The following is a 21,945-nucleotide window of genomic DNA, read 5'->3' on the forward strand; positions in this document are numbered from 1 at the left end:
CGAGGAAGATTTCTCATTTATATGTAATAAGCGTCAATTTTTAATTCACTTTATATTTCAATATATTTCAAAAAATGGGTATATGCAAAATTTTTCAGAATGTAATACTCATGATAAAGAAACGATTACAAAGATTATACTTCAATCAACAATAAATAGCTTATTAAAAAATTATTGTTTTAAAAGTAACGACCAAGTAAAGATTAAAGGTAATAAGACTAGAAAAATAGCAACATTTAATAAATAACTAAAATAAGTACTCTTAACTAATAGGTTTTTGCTTCGAAATTTCGTTTTTCCATTAATAAAATCGAATGGGGTGCGCTGAAGGGATCAGTTGACGTCTGGCGCCCTCTTTAAACAGGAATCCCTTCAATCTCTCATATAACGTATTAATATACTCGATAAATTAACTTGCATGTACTTTATTGTTGTTATTTCGCTTTACCTATCTACGATGACGTCGCACGTAAGCATCCAGGGTTTCTATCTTGGTGGTAACGGGTAAAGTCATTACTTGAATTATGATTATCATCATTTCAAGAATACACAATGTTCTGATACTTGTAACATTAAATACCTACTTATACATAAGTTTTCCACTTATCTCAAAAAAATAATACACCCTCTTTTTTGTACAGCTTTTAGTGATGTATGATAATGATTCAATTTAAAATATCTTAGAAAAAGAAATAACGGTGAAAGTTACAAAATCCAACCCCGGTGCTACTGTATTTAAAAACTCATTGTACAAATATTTATAGATAATAATCAAAGACTAAAATTTTACAAAAAATTAAATTTGATATAAGTACTCCGACTTTAAATTTGGTCAAACCATTTAATTACACCCTATATACGAGTAGCAATACAGGGTGTCTCATAATTAGCTGCTAACCCTGAACCGGCCGATTCTATGATCAAAACTAAGTAAAAAAGTTCATATGAACATGGGTCCGGAAATGCTTCCTAAGGGCACAGGGACCCATTGAAAAGGGAGGAATGGAAATCATTTTTTTGCAATATCTCTCAATCGCGTTGTGATAAATGAATGAAATTTGGTATACACAGCTAAATTTTGATGAGCAATTTGATGGACTAATCCATTTATTTCCACAAGGTCCATTGGGGTGGGTACGGGGGGGCCCTTGGTACTTTGCGTGTGTAACTTTTTCATCTTTGACTTTTTAACAAATTGGACAGCAAATTCCGTTTTCCCGAACTGTTTTACGTTAAAAAGGTACTCTTGTTTCAAATCGTTATCTTTAACGGTTTCTGAGAAAATCGCTCTTGAATTAATCCCACTTTGGTCAATTTCATAGTAATTTAAACAAAAAATAATAATAATAATTTAATACGTAATCAGTAATACACATTATTGATGTAGAACAATTATGATATGATGATTTGTTTATGGCTTTTGCGATGGTAATGCTGCGCGGCAGAACGCGAGTACGGCAGAAGGTTTCCAAACAGAAGGCTGACATCAAGGAGGACATTCCTCACTGTATTCCGCAATTTAGCTGCAACCGTCACTTTTCGAAGGGATCATAAGATGGAAACTTAATTTTGATAACAGACAACAAGCTATTTTAAAAACTGTTCAAAAAACCCTCCACCTTCTCTGATACAAAGTCTTGCCCTACGTGTAACACTTCTCGAAGCTATTAAGATGCTAAAACGGTTTTGACGAATTTCATTGGCTGCATCATTGATACGCTGCAGCAATTCCTCACGGGTATCGACTTCGGTGGCGTAAACTTTTTGATTTAGATATCCCCAGAAAAAGAAGTCCAGCGGGGTTAGGTCGGGAGAACGCGGCGGCCAAGCTACCGGTCCGTGCCTCCCTATCCACCGTCCAGCGAAATTTTCGTTTAGGAAATTTAGAACATTGCGACCACTATGTGCCGGGGCTCCATCGTGTTGAAAAAACATGTTACGTCGTAAATTTAGAGGCAGATCATCGAGAATTTGGGGAAGATTTTCTTGAAGTAAGTTTAAATAAAGATTTGAATTGAGACGTTGTGGAATTTCAATAGGTCCAATCAGAGTGTCGTGAATTATTCCCGCCCATAAATTTATGGAAAACCGTTGCTGGAAGTTTGTTCTCCGAACAACATGTGGGTTCTCTTCTTCCCAATAATGAGAATTATGAAAATTTAATTTTCCATTTCGGGTAAAAGTAGCTTCGTCACACCACAAAATTTTGGAAGCTTGCTCGTTGTCCAGCGACAAAATCCAGCGACAAAATTGCATACGTGGCGCAAAATCTTCTGGTATCAAGCCATGTACACGTCGATAGTGATAGGCATGTAGACCTTGTCGCTTTAATATTCTTCCAACCTGAAATGTTAGTAGCACATCTAATCAATTCTGTTAAGGAAATCTTTAAGATATGTAGTACCGTTGGCCGAGGAACATTTATTTGCCTTGAAATGTTCCGTATGCTAGTCGTAGGATCTTGTTCAATAGCGTCAAGGACCTCCGCTTCCCTATTAATCCTGGGACGTCCTTGACCCGGTGCCTTTCGAAAAGTGGCGGTTGCAGCTAAGTTGCGGAATACCGTAGGGAATGTCCTCCTTGATGGCAGCCTTCGGTTTGGAAACCTTCTCCCGTACTCGCGTTCTGCCGCTGCAGCATTACCATCGCAAAAGCCATAAATAAATATCATATCAACTAACTCTTGTCCCGTAAACTCTTCCATTTTTTTCGCTTAGAACTATTAAATTGGCAATCGGGTTGACAATACTTTGACATAAGAATACCTTGATAATTTTGTTTAAATTACTATGAAATTGACCAAAGTGGGATTAATTCAAGAGCGATTTTCTCAGAAACCGTTAAAGATAACGATTTGAAACAAGAGTACCTTTTTAACGTAAAACAGTTCGGGAAAACGGAATTTGCTGTCCAATTTGTTAAAAAGTCAAAGATGAAAAAGTTACACACGCAAAGTACCAAGGGCCCCCCCGTACCCACCCCAATGGACCTTGTGGAAATAAATGGATTAGTCCATCAAATTGCTCATCAAAATTTAGCTGTGTATACCAAATTTCATTCATTTATCACAACGCGATTGAGAGATATTGCAAAAAAATGATTTCCATTCCTCCCTCTTCAATGGGTCCCTGTGCCCTTAGGAAGCATTTCCGGACCCATGTTCATATGAACTTTTTTACTTAGTTTTGATCATAGAATCGGCCTGTTCAGGGTTGGCAGCTAATTATGAGACACCCTGTATACAAATTGCTATTAACCTCCCAGCCTTCTTAATTTAGATAAATATCCGTGACATTTGCCATTTAAAAATTATGTCACCAATTTGGCAGTATGACTTGCCTTCAAAATCGCTAGTTTTAATGGATTTCTTTAAGTTAATCCAAATTTTTTGTAGAAATGGTTTCTAACCAGGTACGTATGTTTGAAAATACGTTGACGAGAATAAAATTAAATTTTCATAGAAACCCATGAAAAACCTAAGGAAAGATCCAAATGAAGCTACTAAAACCGATAACTCCAAAGAATTGCAAAACAGAATAAACACTGTATTAAACGCATGCCAAGATATAATTCAATGTAACAACAGCTATATAAACAAAAAAAATGTTAATAAGAAAAAATCAAGTGGACCTGTGAAAATAGTGAAGAAAAATGCGCCGGAAGTTACTCTAGAAAAGGTACAGAAACCACTGTGAAGTTTATTACATACCTATCTTTCATATTTTTTGCCAAACAGGTTACTCAAGATATGACCAACATCCTGAAAGATCTTAAAGACCACTTACCTACGTTTAAAACCAAAAATGATTCCTTTTCCGACGTCGTTCCCAAACTAGAAGAATCTTTCTTGAAAAGCAATGAAAACGGCGGTAAGAAGAAAGGCTTTTTCAAAAACTGTAAAGCGGGACCACCAATCACTACTAAACATAAAAGTTGCCAAAATAACTCGAGACCTAAGTCAGCAGGAAATATTAAAAACAACAACGTAAACAATCCGATACCTGCTTCTGCACCTAATAACAGGAGTCCGAACTCCGAAGGCACTGTCATTAAAACTAGAACTGCTGGAAACAAACCCGTAACTAATTCGGCGAAACCTAGTACGACCGGCAGCACAAGGTCTAACGCAAGGTAATCAAAAGAGAAGTAATACATAAAATATAAGCGCTTTTCTTATCATTTTTCGAAAAATAGTAAAACTTCAAATGTTTGCATTCCACTGCTGCATAAGGAAGTACTGGCGTATTCTTTGCAGATTCTTTAAAAAATCTAAATATTTTTATTAAAAGACAAAATTGGTAATGTATTTATTTTCTCCAGTAGCCCCCAAAATTAATATGTAACCACAGCATTTGATCTAACTTTGGAAACTCTGCTCATATAAAATAAAATTTTGTACTTATTAACCCTTTGTCTAATCAGAAGCCAAATATAATACTGGGTTTCTTATTGCACCCAGATAGATTAACGACGTCAGGGTTTTGAATATCAAAATTCAACGAAATGGGAAACATAAAATAGAGTTAACTGTTGATGTTGCGACCATCACCTCACCTGTTTACACTTAAAACAGCAAAATAAAGAACAAGAGCACTATTATTTGTATTTTCTTATCCAATAAAATTGTGTAAAAACCAATTTTAAAAACTAATACTAATGACATATGTAGGTGGTAAGCGAAATATTTGTCATAATTGTAATTTTAGGCAACATCTCATTCCCCCCTCCATCAATTCATCAGAACAAAGAAATGAGTCTTTGATGAACTGACCACCAACAAATTCACCGATTTAATTAGAAACTAGTTAGGTCTGTCACTAGTTAGAAAGAGAAACGTTGTTGAACCATCACTTCCAATCTGATGCAGTATCTGGTATAATGAAAAACTTGCGGATATTAAAGAATCTCAGGACCGCCTACAATTTTTTTTATGTTGTCTTTGGTGTTGATAAGATCATCTTCACCATCATCTTCTATTACTGACGTGGATATCGATACGGGGGAAGGAGGAGAGACGCTTGTCTCACATTTATACTTTCTCTCTTTGTTAAGTGGATATTTAAATCTAACTTTTGACTTTTCAATATTTTTCTTTTAATTTTTGTAAATTATTTTCTATCTACCATCTTTCAATAGGCAAAACTAAGAATAAAATAGAAAAATAAATGCCACTGTGAAAAAAGTCATACTTGGTTTAGAAAATTTGGAGCTTATGTAGGCCTTGAGAGGACCTACAGGTTTAGAAGTTTCTAGGAACGTGTTGTATCCCGCAGGATTAGAGAATGTCTGGGTGGTTAGGTATCTAGAACTGAAGTCTCGTCCGGAAGCCATGTGCTCAAATAAATTTGTGAAATGTAACAATGTTTGGAGTTGTAAGAATTTTAGACTTATTGAAAATATATTATTTACAATAAATGGTATTTGATGTGCAAAGAGCTTTATGCAATGCAAATATTAATTTTGTGTCGCACTTCATGTCCCTGCTTACTGAATTACAAGGCACCACTGTCGACATTCAATGACATTCCTTAATGGGTCCGCAGAAATCCTATAGTGAAGAACGCCCTATGTCTGGATAGTTGACCTCTCTGCTTTTTGCCCATCTTTGGATTATAGTTTCTTGGAGCGGGTCATATGCTTGTAGTCCAATGTGGTGGCGTGGTTTGATATTGCGGTTCCTCAGTTCGATTTCAAATTTTTTGAAGTTTTTATTTTCCAAACTCAGAAACTAGAGCAATTTTTCCACACCGACACATCGACCTCCGTCGGTGTCGTCTGCTGTAACATCGGAGGCTGGAAGCCTCTTTGAGAACCAATGCGGAAATTTTAGAGACTTCGAAAATGTTATTTTCCGCGACGCACCTTCTACTTACTAGTAAAGGATAGTTTGAGTCCCTTCGGACATGAATCTCCAGTTTGGTCGGGAAGGCCCTTCGTAGTCCCGATTGGAAAGTTGAGCGAAATTTTGTAATACGACAGTACTTTCTTAAATGTTTATACAGTGTAGGAAAGTACCGATGGTCTATCAGAAGTTACGTGAGAGCGATAAAGTAAGCCATAGAAATCCATGTGATAGACAAGGATGGCTATAATGAAGACGTCTAATAGTCAACGCCCATTTCGCCCTTCTACAAATAAGAAGTGGATCTTATTTGTGGAAGGGCGAAACGGGCGGTGTTTATGAGAGGCCTTCATTATAGCCATCCTTCTCTATCGCATGGATTTCTATGGCTTACTTTATCGCTCTCACGTAACTTCAGATAGACCATTGGTACTTTCCTACCCTGTATAGGTGATCCGGCGGTTAAGATGAGGAAAAACTCATGGTTAACATGCTAATCGTTCATCAGTAATTAAAAATATTCTGTCTCTGAATGGTAGAGGCTGCCCACCAATACGGACTCTATTGGGCGGTGTTTCGTTAATAGTCCAGTCACTGAAGGCGAAAATAAAGTAAAAGCTCCCAATTTTTTCGGATAGCATGGATTTTCCTGAAAATTTGCATACAAGCTCATCTGACCCCCCACTTCAAAAGTTATATTGTCTAGATGTGTGCTTTTTTCTATTTGGGGGTGAAAACTACCCTTGTACGAAAAAAATGCGAAAATCGCAGATTTACGTATTTTAAAGATTCAATTCATGTTCAAATATGTTGGATAAAGTTCCTTTCATGTTTTTTAATATAATTTATGAAATTTAATTACTTTTCAACCCTTAAAAATCCTTAAAAACTACCCTTCCATGGCCAAAAAAATAGAAAAAAAAGTTTTTAACAGTTTAAAATATTCTTTTGGTGCATTCACAATGTATTGCATTTCTTTTGTTATTCATTAGAAAGCTTACGACTCATTACAAAGTTGCAACCCTTAAAAACCATCCCTTAAAATAAAATAAACAAAAAATATAATTGAAAGCTTGAGATGTTTTAATGGTATGCATATGTTGAATTATAAACTTTTTATGGGTTTTCAAATGATCTATGATAGATTGCAACTTTTCAGCCACCCAAAAAACCCTTATGGAAGACCTACCCCTCTTAAAAAAACCCTACCTCTTATAGAAAAATTTCCTAAATATTATATGTGAGTATGATGATATAATAATTTTTTTTAATTTTATTGAATTTATTCTTAATATTTTTTGATTAAATTAATATCAAATATACATACATATACATAGTGTAACAGAATACATGTAATGTGAACTCGGATACGTGTTGTGTATGTATATTATTAAAATACTTACTCAAATCAGTTCACAAGTGCTCCATAATACACAAAGATAATGGTAATTTACCCGCTCCGAAAATTTTACCGATTAATTTTTTTACCATAACTTTTGTAATTTTAAAGTTATAAATTTACTCAAAAAACCATTTTGTAGGGAATTTAGAGCACTTTAAGTTATGTGATTTGTAGTTTTTTTTGAGCCCTTCGTTTTTTAAATTTGTAAGCTAAAAGGGCTCAGGAAAGGCAGTCTTGGAACTTAGTTTTGAGCTTCTAACGGTCATAACTCAGTCAAATTTTGTCCTACAAAAATTTTAAAAAAGCAAATTATACAGTAAGAAAAAACAATTTCTTATTCTATTTTTTTATAACTTTTGTTATAAAATAAAGTAAATTGCAGAAGGAATACGTTTAATTTTTTTTTACTGTCGTCATTAATTTTAATACCGATTTTTTTCTCAAAAATCAAGACAATCATTTTATTTTGATTGTAACTTCATTAGTTTTCATGCTAACGACTTTTACCACCACTCAATTTAAAGGTCTTTTCAAGAACTTTAATAAGTGTAAACCTTTAATTTTTCCGCTACAGGACGTTGAACGTTTCGATTATAGCTATCTTCGTAATTGACTTCAACTTCTGGAAGTCATAACTCGAGTTCTATACCACCTACAAAAATTAAAAAAGCAACCTCTTTGCTATTTAATTACCGTATGATCATTTTTTTGATAAAACTTGTAGTTTTTGAGATATTCGCGAAAAATGGCTCAAAAACATGCATTTTTTGGGCTAAAAACGAACATGTTTAGGCGCAAATAATAAAAGTATTGACTGTACAAAAAATTCTTATAGAACATTTTTTGCTTAGAATTCGTCCCTCTATGGAATCGTGAATTTATTTTTAATAAAAAAATTCCCACCCTCCAGAACTTCCAGAAGCGGTGGCATCCACCCCTAGGTAAAAGCACACATCGGCACTATAGAACTTTTATTTCTAGGGCTATTCGCTAGCTACAGTTTAAATTTCACATCAATCCATTCCATCCGAAAAAATTGGTAGCCAAAATGCTTCAGTGACTGGACTATAAATGGCCGTACCCTTACGTGTAAGTTTAAAATACGAATTAGATATTTCCAAGAGCTGATATAAATTGATGTCTTTATTTTATTATTATTATAATTTTTTATGTACTATCCGTCCTGAAAATATCGAAAGTTAATTTAGGAACGCCATATATACATATTTAAAATATATTAATATTTCTGTTACTCCAGTTCTAGGCAAAGCAATATATCCAATTTAACTAATTTATATAGAAAAGCAAGCCCAAAATTGGAATATAATCCTCTAGGCGTGTTAAAGGCTGAAGTACAAAAAGCTATAAAGGAAAAAAAAACCTTCACAATTAAGGGTACTTTTCCAGCAGTTCGTCGTGCGTTATTAAAAAGAGGGTGGGTTGAAAAAATCCAAATCTCTTACAAATCCAAAATGAATGATGATCTGAAAAAATTCCAAACATACTCAATTCATGAATTAGTAACATTGATTCGGAATAAAGACATCGCCGAGACTTGTAAAACGCTAATCAAATCCAAGTTATTGGAAACCCACCAAGTGGACTTATATTGGAGTTCCACCTACGAGTCATTTAAAGAGTGTCCAGATAAGATTAAACTTACAAAAATTAATAAATTTAGATATAACTTGTTCAGTTATGCCAACAAACTAGGATTATGCTACGCTAATAAGAATTCTGTATGGTTTAGAATCCCTGGAGTAGCAAATCTGAATCACCCTCGTACATACAGCCTCACAAAAGATGGAGACACACCAGAATTCATAAAAGACTTCCATAGGACGGCAGCCATGTCACTGCTGAAATGGGTCGTTAAAAATAGTGACACTGGAGAGTATAAAGTTTTAAGTCAATCTGGAAAAATACCGATAGAAGTATTTGACTTTGCCATAAATGAGTGTTATAAATTTATTAAAAAGGCACAGCATGAAGGTAAGTAAAACATATTGTTCAAAGGGAATTATTTTTCGTATTCACCGTGTACACTGAGTGTCTGTAAAAAAAGTCTTCGCCTTTTTAACCGATTTTACAAAACCAAAATTTGGCTTTTATAGCTAAAAAGATATTTACACTCATTTACTTATTTTTTTATCACATTCTATATTTAAGACAATAACTGGCAATTTTCTTTTGAATGGAGAAATATTTTTGTACTAGTGTGGTAAGGATATATTTCAAAATCGCAATGTATAATAACTTGATTTTCGCATAATATTTTTAGGAAAAATTAAGAATAATAATAATAAATTAATATGAACATTCCACAAAGCCAACACAATTGTCCAATACAGGACAATCGAAATGCACATCCATCGGAATTCCAATAAAACGTTTTTATAGTACATTGTGTAACGAGTGAGGTGAGTGCTATGGCAACTTTTCCGAACGAGTTGCACATACTATTTTCTATCACAAGTGCGAGTCGTTATGGGACCTATAGCGTAGGGGGTTATGTGCACGGAAAGTGCCAATAGTACAACGGCGTGATGTTATTTTCTTAGCGCTATGAAAATAACATCACGCCGTTGTATAGTATAGTAGGTCCCATGGCGAGTGCGCGTTATAGAAAATTTTTTAGGTATCAGTGATTTCCTTAGAACCGGTTTTCTAGGCATAGGCATTTTCATTCAATTGCTTTTTTAAATCCATTATAGTCTAGGGTCTAGGGCAAGGGTCGGCAACTGGCGGTAAAATACTGGAGGTAAAATACTGGAACGCCAAAAATTTTTTGAAAGTATAAATTACTCAAATAAATTATTTAAAAAATGTTTTTTACGTTTAAGTGCCAATCTTATCATTTTTTCTAGTATTTTACAACTGTGTGAGCGTTTTGAGTTTTTAATTAGTAAGCAGATTAAATTTGAGTCCAAATTAAAATAAAAAAAATAAGAAATATGAATTTTTTTCTGGACCTCGTAAAAAATTTTCAAAAGTATCCGGACCGCACCTAAAATTACTTGCCGACCCCTGGTCTAGAATATTATTGAATGTTACAATATCAAAAATTACATGTAAGTACTGCATTTTATATTATTTAAAGGAACTGTTACAATCAATTCCACATTCTATCANTGGGGAAAAAAGTGGACCCTAACCGTCTAGAAGCAACGGTAAGTCAAAGCATCCATTTTTTATAAACCGGGAAAAATAGTGGCAGACAAAACTTTATGGCGGTTTCGGAGGGGGGTGGGGTTGAAGAAAACCGGAAAAAAAGTGGATCTTAACCGGATATACTCAAGTGCGATTTTCTTGTTACAACACGCACTTTTATGAAAAAATAGTGGCAGACACCGAAGACTAACAGTATGACGGTAATTTGAAATCCAGCGTGGGAAAATTTCTCATAAAACTCGAAAACTGCTGTAAAATAGTATAAAATAAGTAAAAACTAAAAAAAATGTCTGCCGTTTGCCAAATAAGTTCCATAACGACCGCACAAACGTTACATACTGCTGGCAGACATTTTCCCCGGCCCCTCCCACCCAATGTAATGTCAATGTCAATGTTTGTCAATGTAATGCGCACCCACTAGTAAACTAACCATGTTACCCCTTTTGGGGTGGTTTTGGGGGAGAGTGGTAAATGTCTGCCAGCAGTATGTAACTTATTTGGCAAGCGGCAGAATTTTTTTCAGTTTTTACTTATACGGTTTTACAGCAGTTTTCGAGTTTTATGAGAAATTCTCCCACGCTGGATTTCAAATTACCGTCATACTGCTAGTCTGCGGTAGTGCATGTTGTAACAAGAAAATCGCACTTGAATAGATCTAGTTAGGATCCACTTTTTCCGGTTTTCTTCAACCCCACTTCTCTCCGAAATCGCGATAAAGTTTTGTCTGCCACTATTTTTCCCGGTTTATAAAAATTGGATGCTTTGACTTACCGTTGCTTCCAGACGGTTAAGGTCCACTTTTTTCCCCAGATTTCCCCCCCCCCCTCAATTTCGAAAATGGCCGTTCTGCTGTATATATGTGGTATGAGAAAAAATGCTCCACATCGACTCAGGAGCTTATTTACCACACGGCAGAAAGTTAGGGTTCATGGATTTTTTGACGTGCCATATCTAGACTATTAGCTCAGATACCGATGGAAGCAATGAAATGTAAGTCAGTTGAGGTTATGATACGGTTGTTGTCAAACGTTTGGCAACAGAATATTGAAAATAAAAATTTAATGGACAAAATTGCACTAAAATATGAAGTTATCAATTTTAAAAATCATTTTATAGCTATTTGTCAAATTAGTCATTGGTATTCTATCAAACTCATTAGTGGCGTCATTATTATTCGGTGCATTAATTCATCGAACTTTTAGCAGAATTATTAAATATTGACATTCCAATCAGTTTAGGATCATAATATTTGAGTTATCAGTAATACTGGATTCATTTCTGGAAGTTTCAGGTTGGTATTTTATCTCTAAACGACTTAAAGACCTATTTTACTGAGCTAATATTAATAATAATTTTATTAATCCAACAGGCCAACGCCCATATAAAGGATATAAATTACATATTATAAACAGTAGTTAGTAAAAACTGTAAGAGAATAGCACAAAATATAAAAATAACAATTTAGAGTGGATTAAAAAAGACGCTTAAATAATTAAAAACATTTAGAATGAAATGTACTGACATAAAAAATAAGAAATAGATCATATACATATATACATTAAAATCGCAATACTATTTTTAAGGTTTTTCTAAGCAGGCTTTCTGTACAATTGAAAATATCAACACAGTACTGTATATGATTATAACACCTACACATCGAAATAAGAGGCGAGGATAAATGTTGATTTGTACTAGAAGTGTTATATTCAAATGTGACGTTATTTCTGACTGAATACCGAGGTATATGAAATGAAACCATTGACAGAAACCTTATATCATCTATAACATTGTTAATCATTTTATACAAATGGATTATCTGATGTATCATCCAACGTTTCTGGAGACTGTCAATATTTGTGATACTTAACAATTCAGAGTAAGATATATCTCTATTAGGGTAGTATCCAAACTGCTTGAAAAGCAGAAATTTGTAAAACTTGCGCTGTATCGATTCAAAAGCCTCCACATGTATATTATAATAAGGTACCCACACCATGCAGGCGTACTCCATCTTACTAAGAACATAAGCATAGTATAAAGTTTTTATCGTTGCAATATCATGAAAGTCTCTGGAATTTCTTATTACAAACCCTAACATTTTCAAAGCATGTTTGCATACTACCTCAAAATGTTGTCTAAATGATGTCTTGTTGTTGTTATTGTCTTCACATGGTCTTGCCTTGGTCTTGAGTTAATCTTGAACAATGTTTTTACGTCTGGTCTACACCTTGGCCTTATTGCATCTAGTGTCAGATATTGTCTTCTCAGGTATAGACCTTACAAATAAGAATATAAAGAGAAAGCTCCTTAAGTATTATGTATATATTTTCTATTGTATGTTATTTCTTCATGAAACTTCGAAGTTTTGACGTAATTTTCCTCACTATCCTGGTCATAGTCTTGAATTGTCATCAATAATATTGAAACACAATACCGGGATAATCTTGATCTTGTATGGAGATAACAGCCTATTTGCGTATATACAAAGACGTATTGATACTATACGTCACCTAAGAAAAAACATTATTAGTAGGTACCACCTACAATGCAAGACAAAACGAAAGGAATACAAATATGACTTAAAGAACAACAATATAGAAAAATTAGCAGTTGTTACGGGACAAAGTTCAAGGCACTTTAATGATCGTACGCAGGATTCTTGTAAAAAACAAGATTTTGGTAAAAACTTTAAAGCAATAGAAAACCAGAAAAATCGAAATAATTTCAACCCACACGATTGTTTACAACTGTCTGAAATTTGGAAATGACTGATACTTAAATACGTAAAAGCCAGGTACCGGAAGGTAACATCAAATCTTGCAAAGCTATATAGAACAATACACATTGTAAATATAAATATCGGTCAGGATTTAATCGTTGTTCTGAAGAAAACGGTTATCCCTCAAAACATCAAGAAACCTAAAGCGATGATGTGACAACCAACCATTATTTAATCATTAACAGTTACGAAAGTCTGCAAACAAATCCAGTTTGTACATCGTCGAATTCAGCAAGAAATTATTTACCATAAAAGCTTAAAAATATTTGGTTATCGTTTCATTAATACAGGGTGATTCAGTCATATTGTCATTAATTTTAACCACGTATTCGGAAGGCCTAATAAAGACAAAAAATCGAAAAAAAAAATGTTTACTCGACCTTTTAAAAAAATAAGCTCTAGTTAATTCGAAGCCCTTCTTTGCATCACATTTGCTGACTGGGAACACGCCGGGACACCACAGAACGTTGGAAAATTGGAACGATACAGCTGATTCCCAGTCGTCTTGAAATTAGCAATTGGTTTCAAACTCAAAGTGCAGTGAATCCCAACTTTATTAACAAGCTTCTATGGACGGATGAGTTAGTATTTTTTAGCCGTACTGTCATTTTATGTAGAAAAGCAATAAGTCATACGATAAGGTATACGTGGTGGTGAAAACAACAATATTATAAATTCTAAATAGTAATAACACAACATTCGAAAACAATTATCCTTATACATTTGTTTTTATTAACAAATATACTTGTTAATGTTTAAAATGTAAAAAAAATATCTTATTCATTCATGCGTCTTGGTAAAAAGGTTCGCTATTAGAAACGCAGTAAAAGTTAGGTTAGTGACCGAATACGGTAGGTCAAGATTCACTCTGGATAAACCTTTGTAGATCAGCGGTCAGCAGCTTCCCGAAAAGGGGTTTAAATAATGATTTGAAAATATTTTTTTTAGCATAAATATGCATTTTATAATTTTATTATTATTATTGTTATTACTGAATCACCCTATACATAGGGTGTCCCGTTCATGTTTCAAAAAAACTTGTGTGCGAGTTCCTCATGGTAAAATAATGGGGGGTAGTTCATGTAACGTTTTTTTCTTAGACACTCTGTTTTCGAGATACAGTGTGTTGAAATTGTCACTTTCCAAATAGTTTTCCTTAATTATCTTTAAATCGTCTAAAGATAAAAATGTCAAAATTTGTACACGAGTAAACATCAACTGTGCGTTAAGAATAATATACAAACGGTTTCTTTCTAAAAAGCAGTGTCACCGATATAAGTAATTGGAGGGGTACAATCGAAAAAAAGATATGTTAAAAGTCAAAATTTATTAGATTTCTAAACGGTTCTGTAAACTCTAAAGCGTACTACAAAAAAAAAGGTATACTTGTCGAAATTCGGTAGCATCTGCCATTTTCGGGAAAAATGAAGTTGCATTTTTTTGCTCACATAAAGCGGCATAAAAAATATTGAATTGAAAGAACTTTACCATTGAATAGCTGAAGACATTTAGCTACCAACAGTATTTGCATTTAAGACTATAATTTCTTAAGTATCACATGAAAGAGTTAAATTGTAAAACATTTTACTAACTAAAAAAAAAATTAAATTTATTTTAAGTTTCAGATTGTTGTCAACTAACATTTAAAAAAGTAAAAAAAAAATAAACAGATTATGATAATTAATTTATCTATTAATAACTAATTTTAGATTTTGTAAACTACTACACTACCATTAAAAAAATAAACAATTGTTGAATGGAGTGAATTGTTAATGGAGATGAATGCTTAAAAAAAGTGATAAGAGCAGAAAAATATTAGGAAACAGACTCGGAGAAATGTGGAACAAAACAGCTGCACAATTAAATAAATGAGCAAAACTCGAAATACTACAGTAGATGCTGAAATTGTCTCCCATTTGCTTCTATGCAACTTAATTTTTCTCGAAAATGGTACATGCTACTGAATTTTGACAAGTATACCTTTTTTTGTAGTATCCTTTAGAGTTTACAGAACCGTTTAGAAATATAATAAATTCTGACTTTTAACATTTTTTTTTCGATTATACCCCTCCAATTACCTGTATCGGCGACACTGTTTTTCAGAAAGAAACTGTTTGCACATTATTCTTATCGTACAGTTGATGCTTACTTGTGTACACATTTTGACATTTTTATCTTTAGCCGATTTAAAAATAATTAAGGAAAACCATTTAGAAAGTAACAACTTCAACACACTGTATCTCGAAAACAGGGCGTTTAAGAAAAGAACTTTATATGAACTACCCCTATTATTTTTCCATGAGGAACTGGCACACAAGTTTTTTTGAAACATGAACGGGACACCCTGTATATCTCCTGTCATTAAGGAAAATGTTGAAAAAATGTTAACAGCTTATAGTGTTTTTGGAATCATGAATTCCAATCTTTTGTTTTTTAAAATCGGATAATAACGGCGACATTCCACCGATAAAATTCTACAGGTGATTCTATTGAAAAGATTTCAAATGAGCGTAGGTATAGGATGCTGTGTTTTTGAGGTACGGAGTGATCAATTCTTATTATTTTTTTAATTACCTTCTCTCATTTATTTTACGTGTTACTTTTATCTATTCAAATTAGATAAAATTAACACAACTTCTCGGTTTCATCCATTACATTTTCATCTCGTGATTTTTTTTATATTTTTATCGCATTCAAATAAGTGCTGAACTAAATTTGCAAGGCCAGCGCTGCAGTCCTATCTGAAAATTTTCAGACAAAAGCACAAGGCAGTGAAGTGAAGTTAATTTATTTTTCTAACTAGGACATGCTAAACATATGTATAAAGGCGAAATTCATATTCATGTTTTATGTTACTATCCTTAGTGATCTAATTTTTTTGTAAATGATTCAGATGCTCCTTGGAGAAATTGTAATGAACCAGTATTAATTTTCCGTTTTGTGCAAGGCCGCTGGCCAGTTATTTATTTAATTAGTTTAATTGGGTGAGAGCAATTAACCGCGAGTGGAGCCGAACCGTCCGTTTGCCCCACTTTGTCGAGGGCCGCGCGCATCATCCCACTACGACTCCTGCCTAGTCAAGGAGGGATTGAAGCAATAAAACCAGCGATCCTGCACGAAGATCCTCAGTTCGCTGCCAGAACTCGAAGAGCTCAAGTTCCAACCCGAGGACCACCCCGAGGACCTGAAAACCGACCAGAGACCGCCACCCGACCCAAGGAGTTAGCCGCCAGAAGCAACCGTCCGGAATAAGTAAGCAAATTGTATTTTCCTATTCTCACTTGTCCTGCTATGGTACAAGTCTGGCCGTTTTGAACTTTGGCAAGACAGTACGACCACGGCGTTGTCGGCGAAGGTTTGGCTGGGTATCCCACCGCCCTCGTTCGACAAACGTTGTGAGCCCCTTGACGTGAAGGTGTCAGACTGTACGGCAACGGTATTGTCGGCGAGGGTTTGGCTGAGTGTCTCACCGCCCCCGCTTGATAAACGCTGTAAGGCACAATAACCGAAACTGCTGGTTTGGCTGGGTGTCTCACCGCCAGTAGAAGACGTTGTGTGTCAGCTGTGCAGCGACGGATAGACCCTAGAAGTTTGGCTGGGTGCCCCACCGCTTCTGGGAGAAATCTGTCGGCCGCCCCGCATTTGAACTCGCACCTCGCCCAGACTTTGCCTCCTGTTAACCAACAAATTCATTTTCCTGATTACCGTTTGCTTATTTATGCCCGTTGTAAACCGCTTTGCTTGGCTTGTTCTCCCTGGCTGGTTAAATTTCGCTTAATTTCCGTCGCTTTGCTAGAAACTGCCGCCGATATTTATTTGTAGAATTAGAATAAACCGTAATTATTTTTCTGTTTCAGAACCATTGGGGGACAATTTATTTATTGATTATTTATTGCTCTAATTTATTAACCTTATTTATTCTTCCCTTTCTAACACCGACCGAAATTTAAACCGAATATTATTTTGGCGTACTGTTTCTTAAAGTCTTAGATTGTTTATTAAATAAACTAAATGCCAAAGACTCCGCTTTTCTACCGTACCGATTTTGAGTCCTGATATTTGACTGTGCTAAATTTGTATTTATTTACAGCATCGAAAAACCGCATCGGCATTTTAAATCCGTCGTAATAATAATTGCTCTAACCCATTTTATTTCATTCACAACGCTTGTACATTATTTGTATATTCCTGATTGTTACTGATAATAATTGTAATTAGAATCTATTTTACTTTTGTTTGTTTGTTTCAATAGGCCTTATTAATAGAAAATAATTCTAGTAAATATAATTCCAGTTTGTATTCATTCTTAACGCCGACAAGTTTGATAAAATTCCGATCAGTAAAAAAGAGTCTTCTTATCTTTTTGTGACCTACACTGATAACACCGTTTATTTTAAAAGTAAAATAACACCACACTCAGAGAACTACGTTGATTAAAATTAAGAGAAATAACAGACCCCTGGAATTAAACTTTCTTCACTGCAGCTATCCCGAGTACTTACTCTAAACCGAGGGTAGGTTTCACGTGGAGTTTCCCCCACGTAAAAGATAGGGAAACTGGCGCCCGAGACAAAACCGAACAAAAAGATTTAATCCGGAGTACGTTTCTGTGACGTCACTCACCACCACCGGCCGCTGCCGATAAACTAGTAGTCAAGGGTCGTCATAAAATTAGGCGTCCAAATAAGGACGTCAGTGACGTCAATAAATCTAGTAAATTAGAATTCGCAATTGTGAATTAAGATTCCGTTTAGAGTTGGTAGTATACCGGGGGCGGCCACAAGTAACGTTACTAACCGTCACCACCAAAACCGAAACCCAGCGAAGTACGTTACAAAATCCGAATCCATTTTGACACAGGTAACCTTAACAAGCATCGCTAACTCATCCATTGAACACAAATCTGACTATACAGGGTGTTTCAGAAAGGCCTCCCGTAAAGGAGAATATATTAATATAAATAAAGAATACAAAATTTCATAAAATTACTTTTTTTGTCGCTATGTATCTCGAAAACAAGAGGAGATAGACATAATAGTTCATAAGACAAAAAATTTATATTTTTTTGTCGTACTATCACTCCCTGAATTTACTGGAGGTCATTCTGAAACACCCTGTATAAATGAAACTGGTAAGTTAGCTTGTAGCTTGTACATATAATTTCACAGCGTAGGTTAGCGGTTACTCAGCACCTATTTATTGGCTAGATTTAAGTAAAGCTACAATAATATGATTTCAAATCTAGTCAGCGAATATAGATACTGGTACCAATACATCTACCATATGTGGTTTACCAGCAAATATGTAAAACAAAATCAAAATAACTAATAAAAATGTATCCCACCCTACCTAAAAAAGGAACGTTTACATCTACATTCGTATTAACTTTTTTTGTTATTTTGTTCAGAGAATCACCTATACAATTTTATTAGCGACATATTGCAACTCCTTGTACCTATACATAAATTATTTAAGACATTGACAATGAAATCGAGGAAGCTCTCGACTATGAATGGACTGAATTTTTGAACTACTTTTATAAAACCGTGCACATCGGAAACCACTTCAGAAAGATCAGTGACGTAACGGAAATTGATATGGTTAGGAAAGCTAATTTTATATTGAACAAACTAAACATATACTGGCCGTACCTCGAAATGGATGGTCTGATGAATATTTGGATCTTAAAGCCGATTGATAGTAGCCAAGGTGTTGGTATCCATATGTGCAGGACATTGCAATACGTTTTAAAAACTATTAGAGCTAATCCAAACAAAAGATATATAATTCAAAAATATATTGGTAAGTGTGGAGTACCTACCTTATAATCCATAGTAAAAGGTAATTTAAGTCAAATTTTCTACTTTGCGGCTAACTAGTAAGTCTTCCCAAAAAAAAAAATTGTAACAGATTTGAATATCTAATAGTAGGTAATAATATAACAATTATATCTGCAGCGACGAAGTTCTCTAATGTAAAAATATACACCGGAAACTAAACCGACAAGCGAAGACAGCAAATTCTAGGGATGATTTCATATCGATTTCACATAAACCGTCTTATGCAAAAATTCCTAAGGGAAGTATAGGGCTCTTTGAAGATGACCCTTTGACATTGTTTTTTTAAGTTATATAAAAACACAAACTCTTCTAACAAACTAGTGACATCATAATGTAATTTACAGATCATAACTCCTCTTTCAGGGTAAATTTCAATATCCTTAAATGTCAAGTACTGAATGCTTTCAATTAGTCGTTTATGTACATTATAATGTGCGTGTCATATCAAAGCATATTCAAGTCTTGTTCTAACGTAAATAAAAAAAGGATTTTTAACGCATTAACACATGTGAACTTTATACAGTTTCTAATAATGAAACCAGCTTCATTGTTATGTATAGGTAATACATGCCCACTGAATGAAAATAAATAATACACCCAAATCCTTAAACGATTCACGGATAACATAGCAACTGGTAACAACGCTGTGAATGTCAGATTTAGAAATTAGTTTTCAGTCAAACTCTTTTTCTGTTCTCAATAAATTAAATCGTTGTTTAAAACTATTTACTATATGCTGATATGCATTGTAACACTCGAGCAGCGTCACGTCGATATGCCGAAAAAATTCCAAATAGAAGACATCCTAATACTAATTTCTGGATTTTCCTAAACTTCCAACAATATGTCTTCCTCGTGTTATTCACTTATATCAGCATGTCTTCCCGTGCCATGTTTTTTAAGAATCAATGATCTGATTTCTCTTAAATGTCGGTGCAGGGCAGTAAAAGTATTTATATATTTCGGCATATCGACATACCGCTGCTCGAGACCTGCCGCTACATTGCATTTCGCATATACCTACTAAATGCATATCGGCATATTCTTCTGTAATAAACATTTTTAAACCACTGAATTTTTTATTTTAGCAAATAACCATTTAAATTATTGAGAACTGAGAGAAAAACAATTTGATTGAAAACTAATTTCTAAATCTGACATTCTCAGCATTGTTTCCGGTTGCTATGTTATCTGTTTTCCAATTTCAACTACTAAATATCATGCAAAAAACACAAACATTTCAAACAGATTTTTCTCACATAGGGTAGATCCTAGAATCCTCTGAAATTTTCGATTTTGATATTAAAACTACCAAAAAGTCGTAGATAAAAAATATCATTAAATATATAAGCTGACCCTCCCAAATGGCTGTCCGTATAAAAGTTAACACTTATCCTAATTTTTATACTTGTAGATAAACAGCGATCTAAACAATTCATTTAAAAAAAAAACAGTGTCCAAGAGCCTTCCTTAGGAAGCATTTTTGGCAAGACGATATAATGATCCCTAGAATTTGCTGTCTTCGTTTGTCGGTTTAATTTCTGAACATACCTGTATACAGAGCGGACACAAATAAGTTTGCGCTTCTCACCCAGGCAGAGATGCGCGAGATTGAGAAAGAACGCACTCAGCTAGAAGGAATAACACGCAGATTTACTAATACAAACAATACACTTCCGGAGCGTTTTTCTTGACGTAACCAGTGCGCATGTGTGGGCAGAGTTGTCACAGAAGCAAACTTATTTGCGTCAGTCTGTACCTGTGTATATTTACTTATGTAATTAATTAATTATATATTACTAATGATTGTTTTCCTGGTTTCCAAAGAATTTTGAAACTAAAACTGGATTGTGTATGTACCTATAAAGACATAGACAAATTTGAATAATTTAAATTGACATAAAGAAAGTATGAATGAATTATCTATAAAAATGTATTGTACCGGGTGCTTCAAATTGGTCGGTTTTCAAGGGTTAATGCGAATCTGTCATAGACAAAGCAAATCTGATAGACGAGTAAAAAGTTCTTTTTTCGATAAAATAATAATGGCGCAAACCGCATCTCTCTATCCGTTACCGTTTTCGAGCTACAGGACGTTTCTCGATTTTTGGCAAACCCGACTGATGCCCTTTTCAAGATCTTAAAACGGTTTGAACATTCTAGAGGCACTTTTTTAGATACATTCGATGGCAAAAATAAATGTGATAATATTTTTAGTTTTTGTGATATGATCACAACTTGTGTCTTTCTACATATATGGAACACCCTATATTTTATTTCAAAAACGGAAAGAGAGCTGAAAATGCATTCCAAAAATATATACTTTACTTATTATTTTTAATGTAGATTTGTGGAAAATATAAAATTTTCAAAATACCAACAATATTTAAGTTTTCTAACTAAAAAGGCTTTGAAAACAAACAAGTTTGTTGCAATATAATAAAATGCTTTAATCTAAGAAATGAAAATGCCGTTTAACACTATATCTACTTCTATTTGTCTAGATCAAGGGTCGGCAACTGGCGGACCGCGGTCCAGGTCCGGACCGCGGAAGGTAAAATACTGGACCACCAAAAATTTTTTGAAAGTGTAAATTACTCAAATAAATTATTTAAAAAATGTTTTTTACGTTTAAGTGTCAATCTTATCATTTTTTCTAGTATTTTACAATTGTGTGAGTGTGTGAGTTATTAACGGTTAGTAAGCAGATTAAATTTGAGTCCAAATTAAAATAAAAAATAAGAAATGTGAATTTTTTTATGGACCTCGTTAAAAATTTTCAAAAGTATCCGGACCCCACCTAAAATTACTTGCCGACCCCTGGTCTAGATGGTGTACATATTAGGATTTTATCTGACACTGTAGAACGTCATTTTGCTCTTCTCGGTTAACTCTGAAGTGAATTTATAAA

At 34.2% G+C, this 21,945-nt stretch overlaps 1 protein-coding gene across 1 annotated transcript in view; it reads left to right on the top strand.

Annotated features, from left to right (window-relative positions):
* Window positions 1-3,748: 3,748 nt before the first annotated feature.
* LOC108917916 (tubulin glycylase 3A-like) overlaps window positions 3,749-21,945 on the top strand; it is a gene marked incomplete at its 3' end in the record, with an annotated part of 44,700 nt that continues 26,503 nt past the window's right edge. The window contains exons 1-3 of the mRNA XM_018724725.1: window positions 3,749-4,131; window positions 8,503-9,236; window positions 18,670-18,996. Of these exons, the coding sequence (XP_018580241.1) occupies window positions 3,749-4,131; window positions 8,503-9,236; window positions 18,670-18,996 (1,444 nt within the window). The remainder of the gene's footprint in view (window positions 4,132-8,502; window positions 9,237-18,669; window positions 18,997-21,945) is intronic.

This window comes from Anoplophora glabripennis, unplaced genomic scaffold (genome assembly GCF_000390285.2).
Source record: "Anoplophora glabripennis isolate ALB-LARVAE unplaced genomic scaffold, Agla_2.0 scaffold66, whole genome shotgun sequence".
Classification (NCBI taxonomy): domain Eukaryota; kingdom Metazoa; phylum Arthropoda; class Insecta; order Coleoptera; family Cerambycidae; genus Anoplophora; species Anoplophora glabripennis.